Source organism: Haemorhous mexicanus, chromosome 6 (genome assembly GCF_027477595.1).
Source record: "Haemorhous mexicanus isolate bHaeMex1 chromosome 6, bHaeMex1.pri, whole genome shotgun sequence".
Taxonomy (NCBI): Eukaryota; Metazoa; Chordata; class Aves; order Passeriformes; family Fringillidae; genus Haemorhous; species Haemorhous mexicanus.
Genome location: NC_082346.1, coordinates 18,911,388 through 18,923,843, shown reverse-complemented (window position 1 = coordinate 18,923,843; position 12,456 = coordinate 18,911,388). Strand labels below are relative to the sequence as shown.

Genomic DNA, 12,456 nt, shown 5'->3' with positions numbered 1-12,456 from the left:
GTGCTCAGAGACAGAGAGGGAACACAGAAGACTTTGTGGTCAGACACTCCAAAAGTAGGAAAAGGAACAACGTTATAGGAGTGAGAAATTTGGTGTGAAGTAATAAAGTACCAGTATTCATGCTACTTTCTTTGCTTTTTCATCAAATGAACATCTGATTGGATTCCTTATTGTAATCCACATACCCAGCCTCCCCCACATGTCTCCTATCTCACTCCCCCTTTAAGAAGTTTGCCTTGGTAAGAGAAGATTCTTAATTTTACGTACATTTTGTTCTGCTTACAGCCTGATCTGGAGAGATGCTGGAGCATGTCATTTGGGATGCTGAGGATTCATATACATTTTAACCCAATTTAGTAGCACTTAATGCCCTCTAAGAGGAGAAAAGGCTTTATTGTGTAATTTTACTCCAAAACTGTCCCCTCTTCCTAGTGGAGTTAGTCCCTAGCTGTATGAGTACAGCTAGTTCTGCCAGTTTTGGGGAGGAAAGCCAGTGCATGTGTGCTGTGTCTTGATTCTGCTCATTACAGAAACAGGAGAGGCCACTGGCATCTATTCTGTCTTATGTGACACCAGCAAAATTATTTTAGTGAATTCAAATGATTTACAAGCTGGAGCATAGCCCAGGCTAGCAGTGAATCTTCCAGACTTGCTATTACTGGTGATAACCTCACCAAGGAAAAGAGCCCAGATGGATTCTGGAGGCTCCAGACCATGTTGAGCAGGAAAAAAAACTCCCAATGTTCTGGGCCCTTGTTACCTGTGCTTGTTAAGAGACCTATAAATGAAGGGCCAGCAAAACCATTAATGAAAATACAAAAATGAAAAGCCATATTTTAAGATGGCAGACCTGCAATTAAATAAGCACACTTTTCCAGGCCCGTGCTTCCCCTTGGCCTCTGGAGTCCATCCAGCAGCCCTGGTTCAGATGATGAGACATCCAAGCCTAGGACAAGCAGCAGTTTTAGATGGATAACCAGGTGCTAATTTACTAATGAGCTCAGACCCCTTACATGCAGGGAGCTCTTGTCCCAGCTCTCCAGGGGCTTGCAGAGTTGTTGTGGTGTGTGAGAGACACATGAGCTAATTAGTATGTAATTTTCTTCCTCACTCTAACCCTGGCTCCTTAACGACCATTTAAATGAGAGGCCCTTTCTCTTTACTGCTCCCTGTGCTAATCTCTGGCTCACTGGCTTATTTACAGCTGCCTATGAATATTTTAGGGAGTGACAGTTTTCCAGCCTACTTTAATTGAGTGGGGGGCACTGTTTTAACCAAATTGCAAGTGAATCTTTCTCTACTCTTATTTTTGGTTGCCTGCAGTAAATGAAGCAAATCATTATTTGCCCAGCTGAGCAGTCTTCCAGTTGTGGTCTTTCTGCTGTGTGCATTAAATGGGCAGTGGGCCCACAGCTGAACAATTCATGGAGCACTCTGGGGTGGGGAATGAGTGCATATTTCTGGACACTGCTGAGGTCAAGCTTTGTTCTTTATCCTGAAGGCCTAGACTTCAAATTAGTTTCTTAGTTTGCTCCTCTCTCTCTCTTAGCCTCTCTTCTTCCTCTGCCTCACTTTGCCTCAGAAAGTGAGGCTGCTAGCAGCCTGCTCTAGCTGTTTATTGCTCTGCTGGAAACTGGTGTGTGGTTTTAGAGCCATCTGCAAAAGTGTAGCCTTTTGCAGATGGCTCTCCTTGTCTGGGGAGATTGTCTTCTTCCACTGAGTGATGGATGTCCACCCTGTTGCTTGCCATATTACAAACTGAATTTGGTGTTATAAAGAATGCTGTAGAGGGGTAAAAAGGCAGTCTCTTGGTGGCAGGTTTTTTAATTTCTGACATTTTCATGCTGAATTCTTTCCTTCTAGAATATGGCTGATTCAAGTGTGGTTTTCCCTGGGTTTAGTTTGGTCCAGCAAGTCTTTGGCTGTGTCTCACAGCTGAGAGCCTCTTTTCTCCTCTCAAAACCACACCTGTCAGAGATGCTGCATTCAGGTCTGGGTAGTATCTCTCATTAAGATTCATGTCCTAGCATTCTTCCTTTAGCCTGTTAAACTTAAAAGCCAGTGTCATTGAAATGGTTAAACAATAAGCAAAACCAAACATTTGCTGATCACTGTGAAAAAACAGCAATTTCATTTTGTGATGAAACCACCATTTGATGCTGGAACAAACTGAGGAGCTGGACTGCTGTCAGTGGAAAGCCTGAACTGTGTCTTGCTTGGTGTTGTTATCCCCTTTCTTAATACTGAAAATTCGTCCCTTTATAGGCTGGCCAGAGTTCACATACTTTATAGACACCCTGAATGGGACTAATGAACAGGACAGTCTTTGTCCTGGCCTTGTGTAATTGTGCATTTCACTCACTGGTAGGTCGGAGCTCCAGTGAAATCTACAGCTTGGTTCAAGAAGCAAGGTCTTGTACAGGACACCTTCAGAGAAGCATCTTTCCAAAGGAGTTGCACTTGGGTGGGAAGGAACCAGAGGAGTTGAAATTGGGTGGGAAGGAACTTAAATCTTGATATTGCCAGGATCTGCATGTTGTCACAAGAAATTGAGACATCCCTGGAGACAAACCAGAAATGTGTCCCCTGATTTATATGTACGTTATATATGCAGTACTCGCTGGTATGTTGGCTCATTCAGAAGAGTTACCATTGCTCCTGATTTTTCATTGTTGGTGACACATGCTGCCAGACCTAGGCTGAGTGGTCTGTCATTTCATGGGTTTTCACCAAGTGAAATGTCATTCTGGGTATTCTCTGATACTATTTCCCACTTATTGGTAGTAACACCATCACATTTGGAGTGTCATCCAAACTTTTTCATGTAGTTTTAATATTTTTTTCTAGCTAGGGGCATGTATGAAATAAGAAATCACGTTCCATATTCTAAACATCTCTTTCTTTTCATCACATCAGGCTTGCCAAAAAATCCTGGTTCGGTAACTTCATCAACTTGGAGAAAGAAGAACAGATTTTTGTGGTCATTAAGGACAAACCATTAAGCTCCATTAAGGCTGATATAGTCCACGCTTTCCTCTCGGTGAGTCACCCCAGCTGCCTCTTGGAGGCATCCCTCACTGGTCATTCCAGGACTCCCTGTGCCAAATGTTACTGGACAGGGGCTCTGCTCCTTCAAAAGCATCCTCTGTGGGTTTAATTTGCATGGCCTTCCCTGGACTGTGAGGGAATTACTAACTGTAGAGAATGCTCTCTAAGGTGAGAAAAGATTTCAGCCTTCTTGGCAAGGCCTCCAGGTTGCCTGAGTTTGGAATGCCACAGCAGTGGAGCACACTGCTGGCACAGTATCAAGACAGTGATTTGCTGCTTTGTCAAATCAGCCTTACAGTCTCTGGCTGGGCAGCAGATTGGGTTTCCCTTTCATGGGTATGCCCTCCACCACTTCAGCCAGACAAAAGGCCTGTCTTACATCTGCACTTGTTACTTTAAATCCCACTTCAGTGCTGTAGAAAGAAGGATCATTTCTTCTGGTGCCCAGAGTTTCGGTTGTTGCAGATGTGAAGAAAGCAGAGAGAAATTGTGGGTTTTTTTCCTATAGAAAGTCCGTGTTCTCATTATCTAGAGGTACCAGTGATGAAAAAGTCCACACAGCAAAGGTAATTTAAGAGGTTTTTCAATTCAAGGTAGCCAACAACATAATTAGACTTTTTCCAATAGAATTTAAAGAAGGAAACTTGATTTCTTATATAGTTTGTTATATTGATTTTTTTTCCACAAAATACTGAACTCCAGTTTTAGTCTTTGTGATTCTGCAACGAACTTCTTCAAAAAAAAAAAAAAAATAGCCAAAACCCTTGTTACTGTACAAGCACACAAGCAGTAAGTGCATTCCAGTAGTGGGCATCAGACACTGGTGTCCATCCCAGGCTGGTTGTAAGCAGCCATGTTGCTGTATCAATTTCATGCATTTGGCTGTGCTCTGGGTTTGTATTGTTGTGCAGTGTGTTCTGCTGTCTCTACTGGTGATCCTGTGTGTACCCCACGTGTGGTTTGGCTGTGATGTAGGGACTTGTGTGCAAAACCAGTGAATTGTCTCTTACAGCAACATCCAAACTTAAATGCATTGTCATAGCCTGCTAATTAACCCCTTAAAGTCAGCTTCTCAAAGAACTCATCTTTATTTGTCCTCCTTGAGATTAGAGACCAGATTTACAAGTAATTTGTTTGGGATTTTTTAAATCTTGTCCTTTATGAAGCAATAAATAGAATATGAGTATGTTGTTCAATTTTGGAGGAAAGCATGAAAGGTAACTGCTTGAAAATTAGGAAGTTATGAAATTCCACAGTGGATCTGAATATACAGATGTTGCATGATGTCACAAATCTCTGAGTTCTTTTACATATTGATAGAAGTTTGGGTGAGTTATTTGCAGGTGTGCTTTCCCTGTGGATGTCCCAAGCACTTTGAGTGTCCTGATGTCTGTCTGACATCACAGAATCACCAAGCAACTGAAGTTGGAAAGGTCTTCAGAAGCTCTCCTGCTCAAAACAGGATCAGCTGTGAGATCAGACTAGGCTACTTCAGTGTTTTTTATAATCAGTTTTGTATCCCACTGACTTTTCTGCCCTCTGCCTTAATATCACCTTTTGCTCAGCAAAAGGCATTTCTCAAAACTGGTGGATGAGTAGGGAAAAAAAGACTGACTGTATGAAGTTGAGCAACATGTGTCAATTCATAAGTGCATTGAGTATTCCACCAATATTCAACCTTTAAATTTAGGTCAGTCCTGTAAGCAGCAGTGCATTCTTCTGTGGTGCCCAGCAACCTATGCTGTTACTGGTTTCACAAGAACACTGTACATTAAAAATTCAAGACCAGAAGCAAACCTAGCAAATGGTGTTCATTCTGGAAATGTGTGTTGTTATAAACAGAATTTTGCAGATTTTTTTCCCCTTTAGCACTGGTTCTACTATCTGCTTCTACCAACCTCTTTCAGATCCCAAGTCTCAGTCACAGTGTCATCTCACAGACAAGTTTCCGTGCTGAATATAAGTCCACAGGAGGTCCTGCTGTCTTCCAGAAGCCAGTGAAGTTCCAGGTGGACATAACATACACAGAAGGGGGAGAGGCGCAAAAGGAGAACGGGATCTACTCTGTCACTTTCACACTCTTATCAGGTAACCATGGCAAAGCTCTAAAATGGGTGCCAGCTGGCTTGCTGATAATAGAGGCCTGCAAATTGCTCTGCCAGAGGAAAAAATACAACTGGCTTAACCTCAGGAAAATTCAGTCAGGGGCAAGGAGGGCATCAGGAACAAAAATGGTATTGGTAGTGATGGAAATGCAGGGAGGGAAGGAGATTCCCAAAGAGGTGAAGTTGGCACTGCCATGATTAGTGCAAAAATGGCTGTTCTGTGCAGCAGTTTTGGTGTAACTCATGGTACTGGCTCCCTGATTCATTCCAAAGTCCCAGAGTCTCAGCTGGGCACTGTGAGGCCATAGTGTCTTCCTTCTGACTGAAACATGCACTCACTCTTTTCTTCTGGGTGGCCACATGCCCCCCACAGGGGTTGCCACAAGGAAACAGACCCCCTCACCTTTTCTGTCTTTACGAAAGGAGCCCCAAAGCCATTCCTCTTCCTGTTGAGCCCAGCACACCATAGTCCCCTTGGCTGAAGGACAGACACACAGTCAGGACACTTCTGGGGACAAGACTGAAGGGAAGATGTTTGCGATCCTTCCCCTGCAGCCTTGTGTGTGCGCTTGGCTCCAGTTGCCCTCACAGCCACTTGTGCCTCTTCTCTCCTCGCAGGTCCAAGCCGTCGCTTTAAGAGGGTAGTAGAAACCATTCAGGCACAGTTGTTAAGCACACATGACCAGCCTTCAGTGCAGCAGTTATCAGGTAAGTGGCTTCTACTGTCCAGCACCTTCAGCAGGGACAGGAAGGTGAAATGCCTCTCGTAGCAGGAGGCTGAGGGAGGCCATCCCTCTGATTACAGCAAAAACGAGCTCCATTCAGACAGAGCAGTAACTCCCTGCTCCCACCCTCCTCCTCCGTTTCTCATTCCCTCTCCAGTGCTCCCGGCGCATTCCCCAGTTGAACAGCTTCTGCCCTCTGCCCGCCCAAAGAGCCATTTGCCCACTTCTCCATCAAAAGCTTCATCATCAACAGATCTTCCAGATTTTCTCCAGTTCCAGAATCTCCCAGAGCAGGGACATGCTCTAGAGGATACTTGATTTTCAAACCCTTCAGGCGTACTTTAGAAACCTCCAACTTCAGTGGGTCCCCGAACAAACTTGAGAGCTGCTTTTAACTTAGCCATTAACATGTGGTCAGAAGGTGGCTTATAGTTTCCAGCAGTGTGATCCAATACTCAGTACTGTGGTAGCACAAATTATATACTAAGGTTCTGCAGAAGCTATATTTTATCTATTTGAAAAGTAAATTTCAATTCCTCATGGTGGTAGAGAAAGCCTTACATGTGTGACCCTGTGCAATGACATCAATCTGGATGTGCAGGCAGCCTGAATTGATAATACTGAAACTGGCCTCATCCCATCATTATGTAGCAGGTGTTCACTCTGAACACTGAAGTGGTTGTACACACACACACACAAAATCTCTGTGGTAACTCTTCTATCCTCTAAAAGGACAGAACAAAGAAGAAGGTGAAAATTGAAAACTTAAGGCAGATAAACTATTGGGAATACATCAAGGAAGGAAAAGTAGGGAAAAGCAGAAAGAATGTACAGATACTGGAGATAAATAGGAGCAAAGTGGAGAGCAGAGGCTGCAGCAGAAGACAGTGAGGCAGAAGGAGTGGGAGATGAAAAGGAAGTAAATAAATCCTATGTTGTAGAGCCAAATTCTGTTATTGACCCTTGTGTGAACAAGCCAAGACAAAAGTGGGGGAGTTAAGTTGGCATAGCATCCTCCAATTAAGTCCCAGATGTCCTTGGCTCGATGCACATATGGGTTACATCCTTCTGGTCTAACTGTGGCTTTAGCATCCAAAGATAAATTAACTGCATCTAGAAGTGTGTATGCCTAGTACCTGACAGAGAAATATGCTCAGTTCAGTGTCCTCTTTGCTTTTGGCCTCCAGCACTGCCTGATCCTTCTGTGTGCTGGAATACAATGGAGCCCAGCACATGGGTTATTCTGTTCAGAAGCAGGGAAAACAAGGAAACTATAACTATGGTTGATTCAGGTTTTTGCAGTCTGGACTTTTGAAATTAAATCAAACTCAGGGAAGCAGCTAGAGTTTTCTGCTAGCCCTTCCTTCTGGGAAATGCTAGGGCTGAGTGGGAGTGAGAGGATTGAGATGGGAAAGCATCCTTTAAATGTATTTCATATTACTCCTGATGCATGGACAACATTCAAGTATTCCTTTTTTCTTCAGGAATGAGGTGTACCCTTACTTTCCTGTGAGGAAAAAATGGTTTATAAAGTAAATAACTTGATGATCTCTCTTAACTTCTTCACCCTAATATGTGCTAGCCACTGAGGCCCTATAGAAAAACTTGAACCCTCTTGCACACTTGTATGTGAAGCAGGATATCTCCCTAAGAAAGCCATATTATAGGAGGAATAAAAACCATTCATCTGACCAAGACTCAGGGAAATGTTATGGGCATTCTCTGCTATGAGAAATATATCTGGCTTACAGTTTTGCACTGGTTCTGGAATGGAAAAATAATATTATTTCTACTGCCTGAAGCTACATGAGAGCATATTGTTCTAGCAGGGAAAACCCAGCCTAACCTCTAATGCCAGACTGGAACAGATAACTTCACATGGATCAAAACCAAAATTAATGGTCTCTTGAAATTTAAAAATTATAATTGCCTTAGCTGGGGAGTTACCCAGGCAAGGCAGCTCACAAGACAGGGTGCCAAACTGTTCTGTATCATACCACCTAACCTGATCAGGAATATGCAAGTCTCTTGAAAATGAGAGAAGTCAACCTTAAAATTTGAGGTTTGAGCAGCATACCAGAAAGAGAGAAAAGGAGGAGAAGGGAAATAAAGGGATCGTTACCAAAAAAGAGACAACCTTTGCATCAAAGTAGGGTGACCCAGTAGTTTACATCCCCAGCCAAGTGAGAGTAAGGGGAAGTAAAAGGATAAAGGACAGAAAAGTTCACATTCAGCACCTTGCTTAGCTGGGTGTCTGGTTGGAAATGTGTGCAAAGTCTTCCCAGAAACTGCTGTGGAATTAATCAGCATTTCTCACTAGAAACAAAGCAAAGTCTCTGTTTCTCTTCTCCACCCATACTGCCAGCTCTGAACACCACATAGGGATTGTGGTGGTTGGGCTCTGTTCAGGTTCATGGTTTGAGGATCCTCTGTAGGCAGTCTACTGCTGCAACAGATTGAACTCACCTTCACTTAGACTCTCTTCCTCCATGGCTCTGAGCATGGGACTGTCCCCTGACCAGCAGCACTGGTTCAGCACTGGAGCTTTTCCTAGCTCCTTGTGCACAGACACATCCTATGTGTCTTGTCTCTCCTGCCTTACAGAGTTCTGATGCTGTTGCAGGTGGGATGATGAAAACAATCTGCAAAAGGTGCATGGATGTAAAGGGGGAGCTGCAGAAGGGGAAGATTTAATGATTTCAGTATAAAGCAGAACAGCAAGGCCTAACGAACATGTGGCAGTGAGAGTCATTCTCTCTGCTGCCCCTCTGATCTGCTGTGCAGCATCCCAGCCCCCTGAGCCGGCCTGCCTGGGTTTCAGAATGCATTTTCCTCTTTTTCATTCCTCCAGCTGACAACAGTGTTTGTAGATGTCATGTTGCCCATGCATCTCTGTGTGTATGTGAGCCTGTTATGTACCTGATTTAGGCAGATGTGTTTCTGTGTCACACTTGAGCACCTTATAATATCCCTTTGTCCATATATCCCCCTCATTCACTTCCATTTTTTCTTTCTAAGACTGGCTGTGTGTATTTCTTCTGGCATACTCTGAAGCAGGAAAATAGATCCCCTCCCTTCCTTGAAAGAAAGTGTAAATAAATTAAATCCATTCCATAAGTTAATGTAATGTTTCTAAAATCCACTGTCTCGATGGACAAATTTAGCGCAACATACCAGCTTTGTATCCTAAAGTTTCAGGAGCTCTGGGCCATAACTGCTGAGACAGTACCAGGTCTGTGACTCATGACTTGCATAGAACAAGTAAATAGGGATTGATTGTTCATTTTTTCTTCCTGATGAAAGAAGCTTGAGGCCGGCATAAGACAGTGGAAGCCAAGTACCAAGAAAGCCATTGGAAAATGTGTCTTTGTGTAATCTAGAACTGGTGGAACTCCTCACTGAAACAGGTTCTGAATGTGAGGGGCTTACAGATGCTCATCTTCCCCAGAGTACTTCTTACTCACAGGGAGGTTGGATAACTCCCTGCAGAGAAATCTTTATGGGATTGCTAAACAGAGAAACTACAGCAGGTTCAGGAAATCTCCAACCTGACAGTGGTGAGTGAGGCAGCGACAGGAGAAGTGTTCTGTATGCTTGGCCTGCTCTTGCACTCCTGGGTGTCTGTGGAGCTGCTGAGGGAGACAGAGCACCAGATCACAGATCCCAGAATAACCTGAGCTGAAAGGGACCCACAAGGATTGGCAAGTCTGACTCTTGAACGGTTTTGGCCTTTGATCTGAGCCAGAATAGTTGTCCATGTGTGCTTGTTACTGCTATCACAAAAGCCATTACGCTCAGTGAGACCATGAAAGAGCCCCTTTGGGATGGAGAGAGAGTCTCACTGTCAGTGAGAGCAGTCAGCCTTGTCTCTTGTCCATGAATGGCTCCATCCAGGGCCCTTATACTCAGAATCTCTGCTTAGGTAATCCCTGGGCAGACTGCCCTTTGCTGGGATAAAAAGTTGTCTCTCCATGGAGCACGATATCTGAGATTTGTTCTTTTGTCTCAGCCCAGCACTTTCCATTAAATCATGATCTGTTTTTCTCTGATGCCTTTGAATGAAAGAGTAATAGTAGCAGCTGATGAACAGGGGCATGCAAAAGCCATCTGTGATCATTCATAGGGTAGCAGTTTTTATTTCCCTAATATTTTCTTGCTTCTCTGAGCTTTGGTTTTAAGTGTGGGATGCTACATATTCGAATTTTTTCCCATTTTCCCATATACTGGGCCATCAGCAATACTGAAATAACCTTTGAAACTTCTTTGTGAAAGGTTTTCTGTTTCCTTATTATCTTTATTGGTTTCATATCGGATTTTAACTATTGACATCTCCAAGTTTAGAGCATCTCATTGTTACTGCTGGAAGTGCCTTTCATCAGCATAAACAAGTGTTTAGAGACAATATCCATCTTCAAAACAGGGCAGTGCAAATTATTGCTAGAGCACTGTTCTGTGAGTTCCAGGTATTTTATGGCTCACAAGAGCTGCAGGCTGGCAAATTGCCACCAAAAAAAACAAAAGTAAGAAACCTACAGTTTCCAAATGTGTAAAGGATTTTATCAAGATGGAAAAGGGAGTAAGAAGCAAATGAAGTGCTTTGCAGGGTAAACTTCCGGCTGCACACTCAAAAAAAAGGTCTCTGTAAATGCCAGTTTGGAATTGGATTGTGTGTTAGCTTTTCCCGGGGTTCAGGTCCCAAGTTTCCTGCAATCTTCTGTGACCTTTTATGTCTTACATTCTTGTAGTGTCTAGGGTAATTACTTCATCTTGCTATCATAGTTCCACCTACAAAAAGTGCCCTGTAATGCCTGGTTGGATTGGCAGAACACTGTGTTTTTGCTAAACAGCTTTAGTATTATTACTGAACAACCTTCATTAAAATTAACTGAAATAGTTACTGGTAGTCCAGAAATAAAGCATGTAGAAAAAAGTCCAAGCTCTCCAGAGTTTTGATAGGAAACCAGCATTTCAAATAAGCACAAAACCACTGGGGAAATTCAATCTGCATGATAACTGCCTTGGACCAGAGGAGCTGGTGGCTCCCTTGACATCATCTCCCTCAGTGGAAGTGTTTACTGGGGACTGTGAGCATCTGGCAGGAGCTGCTCAGTGCTTTCTGGGATCCAGCCCTGGGTTTGGAGATCTCAGAGGAGCAGCTGTTTGGGTGAGATTTCCTGGGCTGGGATGGGTCTCAGAGGTATCAGAGGCATCACAAACCAGGCAGCTTCCTTGTGACATCTATGCAGGATAGAAATTAAAGAATAAAGAAAATTGGGAAAGAAAAATGAGCAGAGCACTAGTAGTTTTTAATGGATTCAGAAGCTGTTTGGCCTTTTGAAGGGAAGCCTTATTTCAACTGAACTGGGTGTCACTTATGAAAGAGTCTTGATCAAATCCAAAGGGTGAGTGACTTCCAGCAATTCCTATAAAATAAGGAATTGCCTTATCATCAGAAGGATTGAGAGCTGACACTGCCACTATGTTTTAATTAAAAAATAAACAGGACACATTAAAAATGCAGTTACATGACCCATCAGTGCTTCTCAGACAGTTAAAAGCCTTTGGACCCTGGCTTTACTCACTTCTCATAACACCTGGATCCCACAGTCACTGGATTATGGATTACTATCCATGAGGAGAGGCTGACTGGCTAGAATCTTAAGACTTCCAATTAGAATAAAAATTCTGCTTTAAAAGGATGGAATACTTTATCACATAGAGTATTTACTAAAGCAGATGTTACAATAGGATGGAAATTAAAGAAATATTAAAGTAATTATTCTAAAAGATAAGCTGAAGACACATTAACACTATGTCTTCCAAGTGATGCAGTATGAGCTCTGGCTCTGCCTTAGGAATTGGGGAAAAACAGTCTGATCAGGTGTTGGAAAGACACTACAAATAAAAATAAATTCCTGTGCTGTTCCTGGGGCTAGCCCTGACAATATGGAGAATTCAAAGCATAGTTGTGCATAAGTTTTGAGAAAGACAAGTTAGAAGTTTTATTAGTGTTAGGATGATTTTTTTCCATGGTCTCATATTTCAGAACATTTTTCTTACCCATCAAAACTAATTCTATAACATGCAAAAATAATTTTTTTTGGAACCAAATGGGGTCCAGAGCCCAAGATATTCAGCTGTCAAAAAGCCTCTGTTACAATCTCCTTTTTGTGTGTAGGTCTGTCAGCTTGTATTCTAATCACACAACTAATGTGTGTAGACCTCTGACACAACTGGCTTTAAGTACCAAAGAGAGCTGTGCTGACTGCAAATGACTTGGGGAAAAAAGGCAGTGTTAACTTAAGGAGACATGATTACTTTTTTATTTGTTAAAATGCAGAATGAAACAGAAATAGCAATTTCAGGAGGATCTTAGTAACCAGACACAATGTTTACCTGCTCTGACATTATCCAAATACGACTTTTTTGTTTCCAGATTTCTGGTTACTGTGTGGCCAGTCAGTCTGGATACACTTGAGGTGAAATTTCCAGGTGTTGGAGGTGGGAGTCAGAAACAGTCTTCTGGTCATATTTGAGGTTTTCTTTGTTCTTATGTGTTCTTTCAAAGCTAAGTTCTG

General features: G+C 42.8%; 1 protein-coding gene across 16 annotated transcripts in view; it reads left to right on the top strand.

Moving 5' to 3' along the window:
• The window catches only part of BRSK2 (BR serine/threonine kinase 2), a 304,866-nt gene that overhangs the window by 276,212 nt on the left and 16,198 nt on the right, over positions 1-12,456 (top strand). For all 16 annotated transcript variants that reach the window (XM_059849087.1, XM_059849085.1, XM_059849086.1 and 13 more), the window contains 3 exons: positions 2,917-3,040; positions 4,956-5,136; positions 5,772-5,861. In XM_059849087.1, the coding sequence (XP_059705070.1) occupies positions 2,917-3,040; positions 4,956-5,136; positions 5,772-5,861 (395 nt within the window). The remainder of the gene's footprint in view (positions 1-2,916; positions 3,041-4,955; positions 5,137-5,771; positions 5,862-12,456) is intronic.